Genomic DNA, 22,190 nt, shown 5'->3' with positions numbered 1-22,190 from the left:
CCACAATTAAAAAAAAAACAAAACACCTATATCATGATCAAGAGTTGATTTCTCCCTGCCATGCAAAAATGCTTTGAAATTTTAAAATCAATCAAGATAATTCATATCAACAGACTAAAACAAAATATAATCTCAAGAGATGTAGAAAAAATGTTTCACAAAATCCAACATCAAGTCATGATAAAAACTGTTCACAACCAGGAATAGTAGAGAACTTCCTCAGTCTGATGGAAAAGGCAACGGCACCCCACTCCAGTACTCTTGCCTGGAAAATCCTATGAACGAAGGAGCCTGGTAGGGTGCAGTCCATGGGGTCGCTAAGAGTCGGATACGACTAAGCAACTTCCCTTTCACTTTTCACTTCCATGCATTGGAGAAGGAAATGGCAACCCACTCCAGTGTTCTTGCCTGGAGAATCCCAGAGACGGGGGAGCCTGGTGGGCTGCCGTCTATGGGGTCGCACAGAGTCGGACATGACTGAAGTGACTTAGCAGCAATAGCAGTCCTCAGTCTGATAAACAATAGCTATAGACCAACGTCCCACAGCTTAGTGGTGAAAACTGAGTGCATTTCCTGTAAGACATCAGGAACAAAGGAAAAGGTGCCCACTCTCACCACAGTGATATCTTATTCACGGATTAGTCGACTCAGTATTGTTAGGATGGCAACATTCCTAGCACTTCCTGGTGGTCCAGTGATTAAGACTCTGTGCTCCCAATGCAGACGGCACAGGTTCAATCCCTGGTCGGGGCACTAAGATCCTGCATGGCCCACAGTATGGCCAAAAAAATGGCAATTTTCCCAAATGGATTCATAGATTCATTATCAATCAATAGCCTAGAAAATATTTTTGAAGAATATGACAAGTCAATTCTAAAATTTATATGAAAATGCAAAGTACCTAGAATAGCCTAAAGTATTAAAAAAAAAAAAAGTTGGAAGACTCATGACTACCTGATTTCAAGACTGTGTGATATTGGTGAAAGCTTAAATAGTAATACATAGATTAACAGAACAGAACAGAGAGTCCAGGAAAGACCCACACAAAATTGCCAAATGACTTTTTGACATAGATGCAGAAATAATTTAATGGGAAAGAAATCTTTTCAAGAAATAGCACTGAAACAATTGGACATCCATAGGCAAAAAAAGAATCTCAAATGTACCTCACACATTTAATAAAAATTAACTCAAAATGGATCATATACTTCTAAGTGTAATGTGTAAAACTAAAACTTCTAGAAGAAAACAGGAAAGAAGCCTTTGTAGCCTTGGATGAGGCAAATGCTCCTTGACACAATATGAAAGCATAAGCGATTAAGTAAAACCTGAAGTAGCTCCCCATGGCTAACACTCTTAACAATTCAGGCAAAATAAATAATGAAAAATGGCACTGTAATTCAAACAGTGAAACAAATATCCAAGAGTCCCCACTCATCTAAAAACTGAATAAATAAATGAGAGAAAAAAGACTGTTCTTTACAGAAAAATTCCAATTATTAAATGTAAAAGGAATGATAGAAATAAAGAATGAGAAATAAAAATCACCTTTAGAACAACACAGTAACTGCTGCAGGTGATCAACCAACAGAGGCTAGAACTAGCGGGGGTAAGTTTGAGGAGAAATAAGAATATATGCATAGTTTCAAAGTATCTTGTGCAAAACATGTAGTAATTACAAATGGAATACTGGCAAACAACAGAATAATGAACAAACATTTCACCAAAAAGTATCTACAAATGGCCAATAAATACACGAAAATATACTTTGTATCATTATTCATTGGGAAAATGCAAGTTAAACCATGAGGAAATACACCCAGTAGAAGAGAGAGAATTACAGTCTGTTAACTGCTCACAAGGATATGGGCCAATTGTAAATCTCATACATTCCTGTTGGGAATGTAAAATGGTACAGCTACTCTGGAAAACAATTTATCATGTTCATATAAAGTTAAACATACACTTACTGTAAGACCCAGCAAAGCCACTCACGGTCATTTCCCCAACAAAAACAAAAACTTATTTCTATCAAAGAACTGTATGTGAAGGTTTATAGCAGCTTTAATCGTAACAAGTAAAAACGAGAAAGAACCAAAAAGTCCATCGACTGGTGAACAGGCAAACTGTGGTACATCTATGCAATAGAATACTACTCAGCAATGAAGAACATGAATTAATCTCAAAAGCATTACACGAAGTGAAAGATATCAGATGCACACAATACTATAAATCAACTATACTACAATAAAAATTCAAAAAGATACCAGATGCAAAAAGGTTCCATACATACTGTACAACATCTATACATAACATTGTGCATGCTAAGTCACTTCAGTCATGTCAACTAACTCTTTGTGACCCCACAGACTGTATCCCACCAGGCTCATCTCTCTATGGGATTTTCCAGGTAAATACTGAAGTGGATTGCCATTTCCTTCTCCAATGTTTAATATAGTAAAAAAACACAAGATTATAAGAAAAAAATTGAGACCAATGGTTCCCAAAGGACTGCAAAGGGGAATGAAGGAACTTTTGGAGTGAGAGAAATGTTCCATATATTGACTATAGTGGTAGTTACACAAATATATACATTTCTCAAAACTCACTTAAAAAATTTTAGTGTATTAAAATCCTATTTCAGACTTCTCTAGCGGTCCAGTGGTTAAGAATTCACCTGTCAGTGCAGGGGACGCGGGTTCCATCCCTGGTCTGGGAAGATTCCACATGCCATGAAGCAACTAAGCCTTTGTACCACAACTACTGAGCCCATGCTCTAGAGCCTGCCGACCACAACTCCCAAAGCTCAAGCGCCTAGTCTGTGCTCCACGGCAAAATAGAAGCCCCCACAACCAGAAGCCCTCGTGCCTCAACAGAAAGAAAGCCCGAGAGCAGCAAAGAAGACCCAGCACAGCCAGAAATCTTAAAAATTAATTTTTAGTTAAAAAAAGAAAATTACATCTCAATAAACCTCAATAAACATTTAAAAAGAATCTATGCAACTCTCCACATTAACAGAATAAGGGAGGGAATTCCCTGCAGTCCAGTGGTTAAGACTCTGCCCTTCCCCTGCAGGGAGAACAAGTCTGATCCCTGGTCAGGGAAAGAAGATTCTGCATGCTGCACAGACCAGCTACAAAAACAACAACAAAAATAAAAAACAGAATAAAGGAGAAAAACCATATGATCATCTTAATAGAGATTTTTTAAGAGCATTTAACACAATTCAGTATGGGGTAAAATGCTCAGAAAACCAGGAAAATTTTTCTGTAATCTGATATAATAATATATCCATAAAAAGCTTATCACTATCATTACACATATATAGGAATACTGAACACCTTTGCCCAAGTTCAGAAACAAGACATGGATATCCACTATTACAACTTCTAACTTACACAGCAGTGGAGGTCTATTATTTGTAACAAGAAAAAGAAATCAGAAGTGTTCACTTTAAAACTGTTTGTTAAGCTAAATAAAGAAGTCTTTACTCATTCGTCTGTATATGCTATATTTCACAATAAAAATATATTTCAAAAAAACTTGAAGGAGGCCTAATCCTATGATCCAACAGTTGCACCCAACAAATATTAGGCACCAAATATTCTATGTTCACCAAAAGATTTCTAGTACAGTGTTCACGGCAGCACCAATCAGACTAGCCTACAACTTGAAACTATTCAAATGCTCATTAAGAGCTGAATGAATAGGGGGCTTCCCTGGTGGTACAGTGGACAGGAATCCACTTGCCAATGCTGGGGACACAGGCTGGATCCCTGGTCTGGGAAGATTCCACGTGCGGTGGAGCAACTAAGCCCGCACACCTAGAGCCTGTGCTCCGCCACAGAAGAAGCCACCACAGTGAGAAGCCCACAGCAAACAGCAGCCCCCTCTGACCAAAACCAGAGAAAGCCTGAACACCCGCGAAGACCTAGTGCAACCAGGAAGAAAGAAAGAAAAAAAATTTCTAAAGAGTTGAATGAATAAAGAAAATGCAGAATATTCCAACAATGGAATACTATACAGCAATGAAAATGCAAGCACAATCAACAATGTGGACCTATTTCATTTACACATAATGTCGAGTGGAAAAGGCAGTCAAAAAACATACATTCGTAAGATTCCATTCATATAATGTACAAAACAGGGAACTAATCTATGCTGCTTGAAGTCAAGATAGGTTACCCATGCTTATCTTGATGGGTAAGGTGTCAGTGATAACTGAAAGGGAAGGACTTCTGGGTACTGGTAATACTCTATTTCTTCATCTGGTTGCTGGTTACATGGGTGTATTTAACCTCTGAAAATTCAGTGAACTTGGCTATCTTGGAATACTTGCAGTTTTCTGCCTATTATACTTTAGTAAAGCGGGGGGCTTTTTAATTAGAAGAAAAGAAAGCCTACCCATTGGAATAAAGAGTCCACCATCCTCTGTCTCTTCCTCAGCTTGGTGAGCTAGAGTCCTGAGTGGCTTTTCTTGAGGAGAGGCACAGACATCTGGCTGAGATGATTTCCTAGGTGGGGCTGCAGGTTTTGCAGAGTGGCTGTCTGATGGCAAAGAAGGCATCTCCCCTTCAGAATGCATTTGAGATTTTCCTGAAAGAATCACAAATACTGCTCAACATTTTGTCCATTCTCAATTATACTCTGTCATAGAAATCAGCATCTTGTTACAAAGTCCTTATTAGTTAGATTACTTCAATAATGATGCATTCACTATATAGGCATTCCTCTCTTAAAGACAGTGTCCTAAGAAAAACACTGAAATCAAAGCTCAGATGCGATTTACTCATCCTTAATGTCAGGGAACTGAACTAAGTAATTGCTAAGATCTTTCTAGTTCTAATATATTTTTTGAGCTATGCATTTTTTCCCCATGAAATAATCATATTCATAATTGTAGGACAGGGAATATGCTCCTGATGACAAAGGGACATTTTACATAGATGATCATTAATACCACATTTAATCAACCATAAACAATACATGTATCAACTATATATATCTAATATATATCAATGATTATATATCACTATAAATGATACGCTGCTACTGCTGCTAAGTCGCTTCAGTCGTGTCCGACTCTGTGCGACCCCATAGGCGGCAGCCCACCAGGCTCCCCCGTCCCTGGGATTCTCCAAGCAAGAACACTGGAGTGGGTTGCCATTGCCTTCTCCAATGCAGGAAAGTGAAAAGTGCAAGTGAAGTCGCTCAGCCGTGTCCGACTCCTAGCAACCCCATGGACTGCAGCCTACCAGGCTCCTCCGTCCATGGGATTTGCCAGGCAAGAGTACTGGAGCGGGTTGCCATTGCCTTCTCTGTAAATTTTATATATATATATACACATATATATATATATAAAATGTCTTAAACTTTCTGACTCTGTAAATCAATCTTACAGAGCATTAGAGTAAAAAATCACCATAACACTGTAAACACACGGTTACAAAGTTCATTACACAACTTTTTCCTTCCCTCACCTCAGCTCTTTTTGGTGAAGCCTCACAGCTTGTGGAACCTTCATTCCCCAATCAGCAATGAACTCGGGGGCCTGGCAGTGAGAGCACCGAGTTCTAACTGAACAGCCAGAGAATTCCCTCCTCAATTCAACTCTTAGTAAGTGCTACCTTTCTTCCCCTTTTTCATGAGGGACATTAAAAAGACAAAGAAACATTCATGCAATATCAAAAGCAAACATTAAAATCTGGTTTCATGGGGAAAAGAATATATACAGAATTGTGTGTGCACAGATCTGTAGAATACACACAAGGCACTGTTAAACAGTGATTGCTTCTGAGAAGATAACTTGGAAAATAAGAGGATGAAGTGAAAGGGTGCCTAACTTTTCCCTGTATACTTTCTGTATTTAGGAACTTTTTGTCATGTTTGTGTATTATACAGTCAAAAAAAAAATTTTTTTTTCCAAAAAAGATCAAGTTACTTGTTATTAATACTGAACTCCATTTAAAATAGATAGTCCTTTGTTTAGACTGCTATCCCATCAACATTGGCAGCTTCAACTGACATAAGCAAGATTTTAAATGGGAGGACACTTTCCTCTGACAAAGGGAAAAAAAAACCTTTACTTTCAACTAAAGCATGACTCAATCCTTAATTCCATTACTGTTAATCTTATTTCCTTTACTTCTGGAGTCTGTGATTACTTCACAGTGTCAAAAAGGTTAAAAACTGCGGATTTAACAGGGACTGTACAACAAGGAGTTGAATCTTAAATCCAACAAATCAAAAGTCCCTCTCAGGCAAATGTCTTGTAAGAGGGAGGAACTTCTTCAATCAGTAACACAGCAGAGCTTTCTCATTAATCAACAATCTTTAATAATTTTTAGAATCAATGTCTAACATTTAAAAACTGAACTGACACAAATGATTTTTTAAAACAAACATACCAAAACCTTTACATCTAACCAAAATACAAAAGTTCAAAAGTTTGGTAGATAGAGCGTCCAATAATACTTTGGCCACCTCAAACATCTGGAACGACTCCAAAACTGCCCCTACAGTTTATCAGCTGCACCATACTCTACATAGAGAAAAAGTTCCTTTCCTCTGCAATACTTTTCTCCCTGATCCCATCACAGTGCTTCTCAACTTAACTCCCTTCTCACAGAACTCCTCAGGACCCCACTCTTCCTTTCCTCTCTCAATGTGCCAGATACCAAAGACCTTAGAAAGAGAAGTCAAGAAGGGCAAGAGGCAGAGAAGGGAAAGCCTTACTACAGAGCGTGGCTACAGCTCATTTACTGCCAGCCCAACAACTTCAAATTAATATGAAAATTATTAGCTGAAAACTGCAGAAACCAACTAATTATAAGTTGAAATCTGCCTAGGTTAATCATTTTCAGAAGGCAAAGAAAGGGGAAAAAAGACTTAAAGGAAAAATTAAATCAATTTTAAAAGAACAATTAAAATTCTATGAGAATTAATGGTAAACACCATTACTGAGAAAGGTTTAATCATTAGCACTTACAATCTAGAAACAATTTTACAGTATATATCAATTGTAACACAATGCTGATACTTCCAAAAAACCTAGGTGTTTTTCTGCTTTTTTCCCCACATTTTGATAATCAAAAAACCAAAATGTTAAATAAAGCAAAACAACAAAAAGAATATGCACTAAATTATAACAGTAATTACTTTGAGTAGTAAAATTATGGGTGATTATTTTCTTCTTTCAATTTTCTAGTATTTTTCCAAAACGCACATACACATGTGAATTTACAATATTCCTTTTTTCTTCCTGCTTTTCATGTGACATGTCTATTTGGCAAAAAAAAAAAGTTATTTGGGGGGAGCAAGGAGTCATAACGTACTTCTTTTATTGGTATTACCTGTATATATGGCTAATTGACATAAGGTGGTAGAAACAACTTTCATTTACCCAGCTTAATGCAGTAGTGAGAGTAAAAGTCACTCAGTCGTGTCCAACTCTTTGGGACCCCATGGACTGACCCCTCCAGGCTCCTCGGTCCATGGAATTCTCCAGGCAAGAATACTGGAGTGGGTAGCCATGACCATCTCCAAGGATGTTCCCGATCCAGGGATTGAACCCAGGTCTCCAGCATTGCAGGCAGATTCTTTACCATTTGAGCTACTAGGGAATTCCGACCTAGCTTAATGAGGAGTAGTATTAACAGTATTACAGATAAACTTCAAAATATGTTTACTTTACCTACACTTGAACATTTATAAACTTACTTAAAGACAACTCTAGAGATTTCCCTGGTGGGTCCAGTGGTTAAGAATCTGCCTTGCAAGGCAGGAGATGCAGGCTTGATCCCTCGTAAGGGAACTAAGATTCCCACAGGCCGCAGAGCAACTGAGCCTGCGTGCCACAGCTACTGAGACCTCACACAAAGTTGCAGAGTCCATGCACTGCAACAAAACATCCCGCATAATGTAAAAGATATCCCACGTGCCACAGCTAAGACCCAACATAGCGAAATAAATAAATAAATATTAAGAGAAAATGCAACAAAATCTTAACAACTGTCAATCCTGGGTCATGAGTACTCAGCGGTTGGCCATGTTATACTAAAAAATAAAAGCTCTACCTTCCACTCTTCAACAGGTCAGAGGCTTTAAACTCCTGCTTAATTTTACATTCCTTCTCTACCACTTTTAATCCTGCATCTTCCTCCATTTCCTCCTGTCTTCAGGACACAAATACAACCAAGCCAAGGAAAAAATTCAACAGTTTTGCTGCCCACTCTAGCTATTTCCAATTCCAGTCCACTGTACAAATTATCACTGGGGCTTTCATCCTTCCCTCATTAATGTTATCATTCAATTTCCTTTTCCCAAACTCCTAAATCTACTCTTTAAAAATCATCAACCCTCAAATGAGGTATTTTTTTAGACTTCCCTGGTGGCTGTGTGGTAAGGAACTGGCCTGCCAATGCAGCAGACTCGGGTTTACAAAATTTTCTTTAAATGTAGTATTTTCTCATGCATCATTATTTCCTTGTCACTAAATTTTAAACGAAGTATCTGTTTTTAAAACTCTCTGCCCTCCTTGACTTTCACTACTGATACGTCCCGATTTCCCTTCTGTCACCTTCTTCCATGCTCCTTTCTATGAAGAACAACAACAATTAAACCTTTTCTAATCATACCTCTTACCAAACTTTAATCTCAGTTTTCCTTTTTTCCATGATGGCCCCAAAGTCACCTCACACTCCACATATTTAAAGCTAAACTCATTAAACCTTTCAAATACCTTTCCCAGGAAAGCATGCTTCACCATGCCCCAACCCAGATAGCTTAAATGGTATCAGTCTCTGAGAAATATTCATTCCTCCTCTGCAATGTCTCTGTGCTAAGAAATCCCGTCAATGCAAAAGACGCAGATTTGCTCCTGAGGCCAGGAAGACCCCTGGAGAAGAAAATGGCAACCCACTCCAGTATTCCTGCCTGGGAAACCCCATGGACAAAGCAGCCTGGCAGCCTATAGTCCATAGGGTCACTAAGAGTTGAACACAACTTAGCAACTAAATAACAACCTCTCTAAGATATACCTTTCTTCTCTATCCTTACTGCCAATATCCTACAGCAATACTTTCTAAGGTCTCAATGGCATAACAGCATGGCTGTGTGTAGTAATCTGGATCTATCATTTCTATCTGAAACCCTGCTTTCCTTCCTCACAAACACAGCACTTTCATGCATTTGTAGAAAATGCTATTCTACTTCCACTCCTTCACCCCAACCTATCAAATCTTATCAATCCACTAAGTTCCAATTTTAAAAATCCTAATTACTTGTACCACACTAGCACTTAATCACATATTGTCTTAAGCTGTTCCAAATGAATTACGTGCTGATGTCTTGTCTTCCCAACCAGACTAAAAGAGCTTTCTGAGATCAGAACTATGCCTTCTGCTTCTTTTATTTACTAACTGGCTATAACGTTCAGGAAAAGTTCAAAGCATGAAAAGCAAAGCCTTCTGGGACTTCCCTGTTGGTCCTTTGGTTAAGAATCCACCTGCCATTGCAGGGTACATGGGTTTGATCCTTGGTCCAGGAGAATTCCACATGCCACAGAGTAACTAAGCCCATGTGGCACAACTGCTAAAGTCTGTTCACAACAGCCCATGTTCCGCAACAAGCGAAGCCACAGCAATGAGAAGTTCTTGCACTACAACGAAGAGTAGCCCCTCTCACTGCAAGAAGAGAAAGCCTGCTCGCAGAAACAAAGACCCAGTGCAGTCAAAAATGAAAATAAAATTTTAAAAAGCCCTTCACAACCTAAATACAATCTACCACTCAAGTCATCACTCTTCTGCTTCTGTCTCTGCCAGACTCTTCATGGCCTAAGATACTCCATTCCATCATTCTATCAAACCACACGCATCCTTCAAGTCCTAAGGGCTATGACGTCTCTGGAGAGCCTAACCAAATGACAGAGGTATTAGTCTCTCAAGGTCCACTCCATAAATAGCCACCAAATCACAAAAGGACATACACAGTTCATCCCTCCAGAAATAATGAAAAGGTAAGAGAAAGGAAAGAAAAGAATATGAAAGATGATCAAGGAAATGGGAGGGGAGAAGAAAGTTTCTACCCTTTCATAATCATACTGTTCCGTGCTGACACTAACAAGTACCACAGCTCCAATTCCAAACCCAACCAGGCTCCCCTTGCAGAAATGCTGTTTTGTAAAGGCACTGCAGAGAGTGCAATGACCAGCGCAAAGGCAATGACAAGCTGGTACTAACAAGGAAAATGGAAGCCAAAGATCTTCCATGTCTCACCTCCTTCTTCCTTGACCTCTTCACTAGGCTCTTCTGAAAAAGGCTCCTTAGCAACAGGATGATCGCCTGGGTCTTCTTGAGTAGCTGACCCAGGTCTGAGAGCAATTTTCTTCCCTCTCCTTGAGCTACTGGCCTGGAGTCTTCCTCTACCAAGGTGTGTATTTACAGGCTGGGAAGACTCCAAGGAAGGAAGGGTGAGTCCCTGAGAGATGGCCACATCCACAGCTTCCAGAACTGCCACATTTGTGTCCTCAGTGAGCATCCTAGAGCTCAAAGATGAGTCCTCCATACCAAGCTGAATGCCTGCATCCTGCACTTCAAGGTCAGCTGCTCTGCCATGACTTGGACTCCAGGACAGGGACACTGACCCCAGGTCTTTCACTTGGTCAGATTCTGGTTTAACAGCTGACTGCAGGTCTAAGTCATCTTCCTCCTGGTTGCCCTGATGCTGTGGGGACTCTGTCAATGTAGTTCTTCTCTTCTTACAGGGCAACATCTTCCAAGTCCCACTTTTGTTCCATCCTGAAAGGATAAAGGCAAGTTCTTACCACCTTATTAATTAAAGGTAATAACATTTCCTCAAACATATTTTCACTTATTCATGTTCAGTCATGAACACTGTATATTACACCAAATACACAATCTCCCATTAGGTGGAAAGTGAGAGACAGGTTAGAAAGGCAGAATTAAAATCCTAACTCTATTACAGATTAGTGTATTATCTTGCCTGAGTGACCTCTCCAAACTTTGGTTTCCTCAACTGTAAAAAATAATAATTTTTCTAAACTTATGGAGTTGTTATAAGAATTAAATACTAAGCAATTAATAAGTGTTAGTTGTTACTGTTACCATCAGGGAGGGAGAACAGCATGATGCTGAGAGTAAACTGTGGAATCAAACTACCAGTATTTGCTTCCCAAGTAGGCGTCTCTCTAGTCCTGTGACCGTGCATGAATTAACCTGAATCTGTTTATTTGCTATACAATGAAATAAAAGTTGCATCTATGAAATTAGATAGTAATTTATTAGATTAGTAAATGTTTGCAATTGTTGCTTACATACACAGGTATTTCCATTAACAAAAACAATCCAAAAACAAAGTATGGATATGTAAAATGGTGAAACTATACTAACAAATTCTGTACTGAAAACAAAAGTTGCATCTACAAAATTAGACCGTAATATACTTTTTTAATCAAAAACTAACTGTTCTCTATGAAAATCCTGGACTCTTGGCTTCACTTCAAATTATCACATTTTAATGGCAACACTATCCTAAAGTGGAGGTATCTTCTCCTTTGTTCTTATAGGAACTATTTGCAAACCTCTTTTTTTCGTACTTACCACTTTTATGATTACTTCTTGTCTCTCTCCCATCACCCTCCCCACAATGTGCTTTTTGAGGGAAAAGATTCTTTCAAGAAGTTCTACTAGTGCTCGGCAATATCTGCCCTATTGCAGATACTCAATAACTGTTCCCCAAATGAAGGAGTGTGTGAACTTCCTATTCTGTGCACATTCTATGCAGGCTGGACCAAGAGCATTATATGGAAACTAACTGCACCTTTCAACCCAAAAAAACTTTATTCTCAGGTTTTTGAGCTAGGTCCAAGAATAAAATACACTTCCTTGTGATTGATACAGTGAGTTCTTCATCACTAATAATGTTCAAGTAAGGCCTGAACGACCATCTATCAGACACCAGGTGAAACCCTGGACTGGAGGACTGCAACATAAAGTCCTTTCTAAGAGTTTAAACTATAAGGTCAGTTTTAAACCACTTTAATTCAGGTTTTCCAGGACACTAGGAGAGATTCCCCAGCAAAGACCAAACCAACTTTTGTCCGTAACTTGATAATTAAACTTCAATAAACAAGTAAAGATTCCTCTGATAAGGGAATGCTGAGGGAGAATTAGGGTAGTGGCATTAGTTCAGGCAAGTCTTATATTTCAGATAAATTACTGAGGTCCAAAAAAAGGGGAGTGGGGAGGAGGAATGAAAAAAAGAAATACAGCTACTATTCAAAGTCAGTAGCGTGCAGGGATCAGCTCAGGAACATCAAATACAACAGAGGCTCTGCCCAATCTCTGGGAACTGCAATCAAACCAACAGCATGAATGAAGGCAAATCCGGAGGCAACCGTGGAGAGGACCCCTTCTGGAAAAAGATTTCACAAAGGGGTCCTAACTGCGCTTTTCACCTTAACGCGGAACGCTGGCCCAAGTCTCCACTCCCAGACAGACACCTTCACTTCCCTACCTCTGTCAAGCAACCCGCACAAGCCCTAGACCAAGCCGCCTCAGCCTGGACATCCTTCGTTCGAACGTACAGCTCCAAGCTGCCTGTTCCCGCCCCACCGCACTCGACCCAGTACCCTCACCAGCCAGCCGGATCCCGCGGAAACTCAGCTTCGGTGTCACCGGAAGTCAACCAACGGCAGCGACTGACGTGCTCGCCCCCAGGTCGCGGTACGCCGCGTCAGGGTATCAAAGAGCATGCGCCAATCTCAGACGCCATTCTATTTTAGGGCACAATGAAGCCAAAAGGCTAGTACTTACGTTGTGGGCAAAAAAGTTTAAAGGCAATACCTGTCTCTGTCCACGGAGCAATCCTACTCAAAACAAAACTGGGTATTAAGGATCAGTGGTTTAAGTTAACAGTCCTTCTCGTCGCAGTACTCCTGGAACAGGGGACCCAAGAAAATGGAGAATTCATGAAATTTCAGAAAGAAATCTTGGGTTACAAATAGTACAGTTTCCTGAATAAAGCAAAAAGGGAATTTCAGAAAAACATCTACTTCTGTTTCATTGATTACACCAAAGCCTTTGACTGTCTGGATCACAACAAACTGAAAAATTGTTAAAGAGATGGGGAATACCAGACCACCTTACCTGTCTCCTGAGAAACCTGTATTCAGGTCAAGAAGCAACAGAACAAAACAAGGAACAACAGACTGGTTCACAATTGGGAAAGCAGTACATCAAGGCTGTATATTGTTACCCTGCTTCTTTAACTTATATGCAGAGTACGTCATGCTAAATGAAGCACAAGCTACAATCAAGATTACCAGGTGACATATCAATAACCTCAGATACGCAGATGACACTATCCTTCCAGCAGAAAGGGAAGAGGAACTAAAGAGCCAAAAACTTTTTTTTTTTTTTTTTGAGGTTGGAATTACCTTTACTAAGGCCTGCTGTAGATAGGAGCCTCTTGATGAAGGTAGAATAGGAGAGTGAAAAAACTGACTCAAAACTCAACATTCAAGAAACTAAAATCAAGGCATCCAGTCCCATCACTTCATGGAAAATAGATGGAAAAAAAGGAAACAGTGACAGAATTTACTTTCTTGGGCTCCAAAATTACTGTGGGCAGTGACTGCAGTCATGAAATTAAAAGACTCTTGCTCCTTGGAAGAAAAGATATGACAAACCTAGACAGCATATTAAAAAGCAGAGACATTACTTTGCTGACAAAGATCCATATAGTCAAAGCTATGGTTTTTCCAGTAGCCATGTATGGATGTGAGAGCTGGACCATAAAGAAGGATAAGCACTGAAGTATTGATGTTTTCTAACGGTGGTGTTGGAGAGGACTCTTGAGAGTCCCTTGGACTACAAGGAGATCAAACTAGTCAATCCTAAAGGAAATCAATCCTGAATATTCACTGGAAGAACTGATTATGAACCTGAAGCTCCAATAGTTTGGCCACCTGATGGGAAGAGCCAACTCACTGGAAAAGACTCTGATGCTAGGAAAGATTTGAGAGCATGAGGAGAAGGGGGCAACAGAGGATAAGATGGTTGGATGGCATCATCGACTCAATGGATATGAGTTTGAGCAAACTCTGGGAGATAAAGAAGGACAGGGAAGCCAGAATGCCGTGGTCCATGGGGTCGCAAAGAGTCAGACACAACTGATCGACTGAACAACAATAAGTCTTTAATTCAATCCACAGTAATAATTAATATCTGTATAATACTCTGCTTGTAAAATGCTTTCATTTATCACAGGTGATTTTTTTCAATCATCACAATAAATTCTATGAGAGTGGCTATTAATATACCTCCTGGTTTAAACAAAATTTTGGCTCAGCTGTGTAGGTGATTTCACAAAGATGCACAACTATCAGATGGAATCAGGTATCCTGACTCTAGGTTCTAATGCATTAATCCAGTTTCCAGGAAGGTGACTGGAACATAGTCGAAGGCCAATAAATTCAATACGTGTGTTTTGAATGAATAATTCCTAAAACCATGTTCTTTCCTCTTTTCTAGAAGTACAGAATGTCAAAGCTGGAACAATACATTTATCTTGCACTCGGAACAGGTGAACCACCAACAAATACTTACACATTTGAATAATTTACTTGACCTGATCCTGTCTGTAAACAGAATTGAAGTGGGATGAAAGTATTCACAGCCAAAAATGGCGAAGTTGATGTAATCATGGAGATAATCACCAATAGTGACTCTAACCGAGAATCACCCTAACTCTTTCAAATTCCAAGGAAGTCTCTAGAAGCTTCCAGTTTAATTTCTGTCCTGTAGTTTGCTCTCTCTCCCATGCGCTTTCTTTCACCTAAGCAGTTCTCAGCACCTGAAACTTCCAACAGTGATTAACTTTGGCACTCTTCATTAGTCTTTTCTTAAAAGCAGCTTCAGTTCACACATCACAGAATCCATCCATTTTACTTATACAGTTCAATTATTTTCAGTAAATTTTCAGCGTTATGCAACCATCACCAGGTTTGGTCTTTAATCACAGTTTTAAAGTTTAAAAACATTTCAGTAATAACATTTAGTGGTCTCAGAAATGCATAACACTGATGCAATTGATATTCATTCTTTTTTTTAAGTCACTTCAGTCATGTCTGACTCTATGCGACCCCACAGACGGCAGCCCACCAGGCTCCCCCATCCCTGGGATTCTCCAGGCAAGAACACTGGAGTGGGTTGCCATTTCCTTCTCCAATGCATGAAAGTGAAAAGTGAAAGTGAAGTCGCTCAGTCGTGTCCAACTCTTAGCGACCCCACGGACTGTAGCCTATCAGGCTCCTCCATCCATGGGATTTTCCAGGCAAGAGTACTGGAGTGGGGTGCCATTGCCTTCTCCAGCTATGAAGTCTTAAGTAACCTTAAAGAGACTTTTATTCGTCCCATTTATTGAATTAGTTTATTTAGGGGTAAAATAGACCATTTATAAGTCATGAAGTCCTTTAGACCTCACAAATTCCAATAAGGAAAGTTCTATTAACTCACTATAGTTTCCTGACTGCGGTGCATTTAAAAGATACTTGAGTCAGAAAAGGGCTGAAAATGTTTTCCTGAAGGAATAGTAAAACCATGATAAACACTAGAGGCCCCAGAAGAAAACATTATTTCAAAGTTAGCAAACATGACATGTAAGAAAACACTGAAAAGTAGAATCATTCATCTAGGACATACCATTAGAGAAGAACAAAATTGAGACGTTTCTTTACTTTTGTGCATGAGATACAGTAATCGTGTCTGTATGCCTAACAGAATGTAGGTCACCAAATACTTTCACATACATTTTAACTTCATGATTATAAATCGGTTATCCCACTGATTCTTGCCAGAACATTGTGAAATTTCAAGAAGTATTATTACTCATTTTTCTCCATGAAGAAACTAAGGCTCAGATATTTGATATTCAAATGCAGGAAATACAGAATTTTATTTTTCCAAATTCCTGCTTCCCCCTGACCCAGAACATTCTGCTGCTGTATTAAGCCTGGGGAATCCGAATTACAAGATCTAGAGGATCTCATATGATTAAGTACATACACTTCTCCTTCATCAGGGCTTGAGGATTTCACCTTATAGACCCACAAAGCCCTAAATAAGTGAGGTCTCATTCTCTGGAAATCTTGGCGTTGGAAGGGGCCCCCAGCCCAGGGATCTTCCGGAAAGGGGCGGAGCTTGCCTTCCGGAACTTTTCGGACAGAGGCGGAGTCTTTAGCCAAAGGCCGTTCGGAGGAAGGAGGGGCCTACCTCCTTCATCAGAAAGATGAAGGACCAGGAGGATGCCTGGTCGTCCTCGCATCAGGACCAGTCTGGCTGCACCTGCATCCTTAGCTCAGCGCAACTCTGGAACATCCTAAGAGGCGACCGCAGCTGTCAGCCAGGGACCAGACCGTCGCAGGAGGCATCCGCCAGATACCTCCCCACTCCCTAACCTAATGCTCTGCAGCGGCGGCCTCGGTACCTACTGGAGGCCCCAGACTTGTCTGACCATTGCAAAAGCATTTATAGCAATAGCCTCTGATTACATGGCTGAGATTACCAACATCTGACCTAGCTTTGGTAAGTAGAATCTAAGCAAACTAAGCCTGGGGTAGGTGAAACCGTTGCCAAGGCAAGGGAGCTCAGCGGCTGGGCAGAGCGTGAAGCCCAGATCAAGGCCTGGCCTGTGGTGGTGGGTAGAATCGGGCCTGCGGTGGTGGTGTCGCGGGCAGTGGACAGCGCCCGAACCTGAGCTATGGGCTGCAGGGGCTGAGAAGGCCAGAGTCACACCTAGGGTGGGGACGTCCAGGATGCGAAAACCTTGTATGGTGCACTGTCAGTACCGCTGGAGGTGAGAAACCGAGAGCCTGCGAAGGACGTGAATCCCTCCTTCGAGGGGAGGAGAGGTGAGGTAGGCCGAGCCCTCCCCCTTGGGGCACGCAGGGCGGTGCCCCTTCCTCCCCCTCCCACTCCTCAGGGCTGCGGGGGAGGGAGGTGGCAAGGGGGATGGGGCATCAAGATGGCAGCCTGGAGACCGTGGGCTGTGTGGCAGGCAGCCAGGGGAGGCGGCGGCCTCTGGGGAAACAGGGGTGCGGGGGTGGAGAGCAAAAGGGAAGCCACTCCTGAAGCCGGTCAGCTGGATGCTGGGGCCGGGAGGAAACGTGAGCCCTGCCATGTCTGTTCTGCATCGTAATGGTGGGGTCCGTCCGATGCTACCAAATGGCGCTTGGCGCTGCTGGGCTGGGGGATGACGTGATGTCTATTTCTGGGCCTCCTGGCAGCGCCTAGGCTCTTCTTCTCAGGCCTTTGTTCCCTGTTTCCCTGGGCCGGCTTTTCAAAAAGGGGGAGACACCCGCGCTCATGCTGGCGGGGGCCCGATCCGGGCCAGAGGGGGAGGGGCGCAAAAGGCCGAGCCCGGGGGAGGCCGCTTTGTGTACCAGAGAAAGCATTACGTCATCTCGGAGCGGCTGGTCCCAGACCCAACCCTACAGGCTCCAAGATCAGTTACCCTCCCTGGAGCAGAGAGTGAGGTGGAAAATAGGGAAGCAGATGGGAAAGAAAAGCTCGAGATGCAAGTTTTTCCTCCGGGGGATTCCTGCAAAATGTGCTGAGATAGCAAACTTCCTGTGCTGTTTTCCTGCCCCCCCGGCACAAAGAAAAATGAATTGCCCTGCTTCTGCCTCAGTCCTATCCCTGTTTGGATGGGAGAAGCAGGTGAGAGTTGCTGTCAGCCTAGGGTTCCTTGATTTCCCTTAAGAGATTCTGTGTCTCAGACAATCTAGAAGCTTTGAGCATCCAGACTCCAGTGTTTAGGGTGGGGTCACAATCCAACTAGGAAATGGCTTTTCTTTTTTCTTACAGAATGCTCTAAAACATGCCTGGCAGAAGAATTCAAAAAACAGCAATTTTTGTTTTTATCAGAAATAGAGAACTTCATATGTGTCATGACCAGTGGAGATGAAACTTTATTACCCTTTCTATGATTTGGACATTGCACTGGCAGTATAAGTCAGCATTAGCCTAGGTGCACGCCAAGCTTGTTTTCACCTAAACAACTAAGTTATTTTTACCCAGACTCATCAAGTGAAGTCTCCTATTGCCCATCAATAGGTTTTGAAGGCCAAATAGAATTTTACATTTATCCCTGTTATATGTAATCATATTCACCTAATCCTCTGTTTTCAATCTGTGGAAGCTGGGATTTTTAAAAAATTTTTATTGAGGTATAGTTAACTTAGTGTTTTGTTAGTTTCTGATGTACAGCAAATTATATGAAATATATATATGTATATATATCATTTTTCATTATGGTTTCTTGTTCTTCTTATTCTGTCACTAAGTCATGTCCTACTCTTTTTGATCCCATGGACTGCAGCACGCCAAACTTCCCTGTCCTATCTGCTCAAATTCACGTACATTAAGCCAGTGACAGCATCTAACCATCTCATCCTCTGCCTCCCTCTTCTTCTGCCTTCCAACTTTCCCAGCATCAGGGTCTTTTCCAATGAGCGGGCTCTTCACATTAGGTGGCCAAAATATTGGAGCTTCAGCTTCATAATCGGTCCTTCCAATGAATATTCAGGGTTGATTTCCTTCAGGATTGACTGGTTTTATCTTGCAGTCCAAGGGACCCTCAGGAGTTTTCTCCAGCACCACAACTTGAAAACAGCAATTCTTCAGTGCTCAGTCTTATATATGGTCTCTCACATCTGTACATGATTACTAGAAACACTATAGCTTTGACTAGACAGACCTTTGTCAGCAAAGTAATATCTCTGCTTTTTAATGTACTGTCCAGGTTTGTCATTAACTTTCCTTCCAAGGAGCAAGCAGCTTTAATTTCATGGCTGCAGTCAACGTCTACAGTGATTTTGGAGCCCAAGAAAAGAAACTCTGTCACTGTTTCCACTTTTTCCCCATCTATTTGCAATAATCAGACTGGGTGCCATATTAGTTTTCTGAATGTTGAGCTTTAAGCTAGCTTTTTCACTCCCCTCTTTCACCTTCATCAAGAGCCTTTTTAGGACTTCCCTAGTGGTACAGTGGTTGAGAATCTGCCTGCCAATGCAGGGGACATGAGTTGAATCCCTGGTGTGGAAAGAGTCCACATGCCAAGGGGCACTGAAGCCCATGGGCCACAGTTACTGAGCATGCTGCCCTAGAGCCCCTGCTCTACAAGAGAAGCCACTGCAATAAGAAGCCCGCACACAGCAGCTAGAGAGTTGCACCTGCTCGTCGCAACTGGAGAAAGCCTGCACACAGCAATGAAGACCCAGTGCAGCCAAAAATAAAGAGCCTTCCTAGTTCCTCTTCACTTTCTGCCGTGAGAGGGGTGTCATCTGCATCTCTGAGGTTGTTGATATTTCTCCCAGCAATCTTGATTGCAGCTTATGACTCATCCAGCCTGGCATTTCACACGATGTACTCTGTGTATAAGTTAAATAAACAGGGTGATAATATACAGCCTTGTCAAACCAGTCTGTTGTTCTGTGTCTGATTCTAACTGTTGCTTCTTGACCTGCATACAGGTTTCTCAGGAGACAGGTAAGGTGGTCTGGTATTCCCGATCTATTTAAGAATTTTCCAGTTTGTTGTGATCCACACAAAGGCTTTAGCATAGTAAATGAAGCAGAAGTAGATGTTTTTCTGGAATTTTCTTGCTTTCTCTATGATCCAACAAATGTTGGCAATTTGATTCCTCTGCCTTATCTAAACCCAGCTTGTACTCCTGGAAGTTCTCAGTTCATGTACTGCTGAAGCCTAGCTTGAAGGATTTTAAGCATTACCTGCTAGTATGTGAAATGAGTGCAACTGTATGATAGTTTGAACATTCTTTGGCCTTGTTGAACATTGTTTATTGTTCTTTGGGACTGGAATGAAAACTGACCTTTTCCAGTCCAGTGGCCACTGCTGAGTTTTCCAAATTTACTGATATATTGAGTGCAACACTTTAACAGCATCATCTTTTTAGGATTTTAAATAGCTCAGCTGGAATTCCATCACCTCTACTAGCTTTGTTTGCAGTAATGCTCCCTAAGGACCACTTGATTTCACACTCTGGGATGTCTTCCTCTAGGTGAGTGACCACATCATTGTGGTGATCCAGGGCATTAAGACCTTTTTAATATAGTTCTTCTATGTATTCCTGCCACCCCTTCTTAATCTCTTCTGCTTCTGTTATATCCTTACCATTTCTGTCCTTTATCTTGCCCATCCGTGCATGAAATGTTCCCTTGATGTCTCTGACTTTCTGTGGAATATCCTCCCGAAACCAGACACAGCTCATGGCCTTATGTAACAGTGGAGGTAAATGGGTTCCCACGTAGAGGGGTGACCTATAACACTTACCAGGCCGCTTTACGTGAAACACAAATCAGTATGAGCAAACCAAGTCCACAGTGCTGAGGGCCATTTACATTTAAGGTAATTATTGATATGTATGTTCCTATTGCCATTTTCTTTAGAGTTTAGAGTTTGTTTTTGTGAGTCTCTTTCTTGTGTTTCCTGCTGGAGAAGTTCCTTTAGCATCTGTTGTAAGGCTGCTTGGGTGGTGCTCAATTCTCTTAAATTCTGTTTGTCTATAAGGCTTTTAATTTCACCATTAAATCTGAATGAGATCCTTACTGGATAGAGTAATCTGGGTTGTAGGTTTTTTTTCTTTCATGACTTTAAAAATATCGTGCCACTCCTTTCTGGCCTACAGGGTTTCTCTTGAAAAATCAGCTGTTGGATTTATGTGGATTCTTTTGCATGTTAATTTTTGCTTTTCGCATTTTTTCTTTGTGTTTACTCTTTGTTAGTTTAATTAATATGTGTCTTGGTGTATTTTTCTTTTGGCTTATCCTATATGTGACTCTCTGGGCTTCCTGAACTTCGGTGGCTATTTCCTTTCCCATGTTAGGGAATTTTTGACTATAATCTTCTGAAATATTTTCTCATACGTTTCTTTTTCTCTTCTTCTTCTGTGCTGTGCTTAGTCACTCAGTTGTGTCCAACTCTTTGTGACCCCATGGACTGTAGCCTGCCAGACTTCTCTGTCCATGGGGTTTCCCCAGGCAAGAATACTTGAGTGGATTGCCATACCCTCCTCCAGGGGATCTTCCCAACCCAGGAATTGAACCCAGGTCTTCCACATTGCAGGCGGATTCTCTACCATCTGAACCACCAGAGAAGATGCTTCTTCTTCTGGGATCCCTATAATTCAAATGTTTGTGTTTAATATTGTCACGGAGATCTCTGAGACCATCTTCAAATGTTTTCATTCTTTTTTCTGCTCTTTGGCAGTTATTTCTATCATTCTGTCTTTCAGCTCACTTGTTCGTTCTTCTGCCTCAGTAGTTCTATTGATTCCTTCTGCTGCTGCTGCTGCTAAGTCGCCTCAGTCGTGTCCAACTCTATGCGACCCCATAGACGGCAGCCCACCAGGCTCCCCTGTCCCTGGGATTCTCCAGGCAAGAACACTGGAGTGGGTGGCCATTGCCTTCTCCATCGATTCCTTCTAGCGCATGTTTAATTTTTAGTGATTGTGTTGTCCCTGGTTTTTCTTTCTTTATTTCTTCTAGGTCTTTGTTAAATGTGTTAAACATTTCTTGCATTTTATCAATTCTATTTTCAATATTTTGAAAATTTTTTACTATCATTACTCTAAATTCTTTTTCAGATGGATTGCCTAGTTCCTCTTCATTTATTTGGTCTTGTAGTTTATTTACCTTGCTCCTTCATCTGTAACATATTTTTTTGGTCTTTCCATGTTTCTTTTTTTTTAATGGGTGGGACTTGTTCCTATCTTATTATTGTTTCACCTGAGGTTTCCAGCATGGAGTTTGCAGGCAGTTGGGTAGAGCCATGTCTTGGTGTTGATATGAGGACCTATGTGATGTCTCACTCTGATTAATATTCTTGGGGCCTGACATCTTCTATTATTCCAACAATTTGGACTCAGTACTCCTGCCTCAGGGACTAAGGCCTGATATCTAGCCCTGTGAACCAGGATCCCACAGACTGTGGAGTGTAGAGGGGAAAAAAGAAAGAAAGAGAAAAAAAAAGAGGGGCGGGAGGCAGAACAATAACAAAGAATAAGATAACCACTGAAGGGTAAAACCGGACTCCAATAACAAAGAGAAGAAAAAAAATATACATATACACACACATATAAATAAAAAATGA

General features: G+C 41.1%; 1 protein-coding gene across 3 annotated transcripts in view; it reads right to left on the bottom strand.

Annotated features, from left to right (window-relative positions):
* Positions 1–22,190, bottom strand: part of GON4L (gon-4 like) — a 140,449-nt gene that overhangs the window by 72,979 nt on the left and 45,280 nt on the right. The window contains exons 1-3 of one of the 3 annotated variants that reach the window (XM_052637630.1): positions 12,535–12,580; positions 10,275–10,796; positions 4,405–4,596 (exon numbers count right to left, since the gene is read on the bottom strand). In XM_052637630.1, the coding sequence (XP_052493590.1) occupies positions 4,405–4,596; positions 10,275–10,770 (688 nt within the window). In that variant the 5' untranslated portion in view covers positions 10,771–10,796; positions 12,535–12,580. Of the gene's footprint in view, positions 1–4,404; positions 4,597–10,274; positions 10,797–11,618; positions 11,745–12,534; positions 12,581–22,190 lie in introns of those variants that run through there. The other 2 variants (XM_052637629.1, XM_052637631.1) reach the window with 2 other exon arrangements.

Source organism: Budorcas taxicolor, chromosome 3 (assembly GCF_023091745.1).
Source record: "Budorcas taxicolor isolate Tak-1 chromosome 3, Takin1.1, whole genome shotgun sequence".
In the NCBI taxonomy this organism is placed as follows: domain Eukaryota; kingdom Metazoa; phylum Chordata; class Mammalia; order Artiodactyla; family Bovidae; genus Budorcas; species Budorcas taxicolor.
This window is presented reverse-complemented; position numbering and strand designations above follow the sequence as displayed.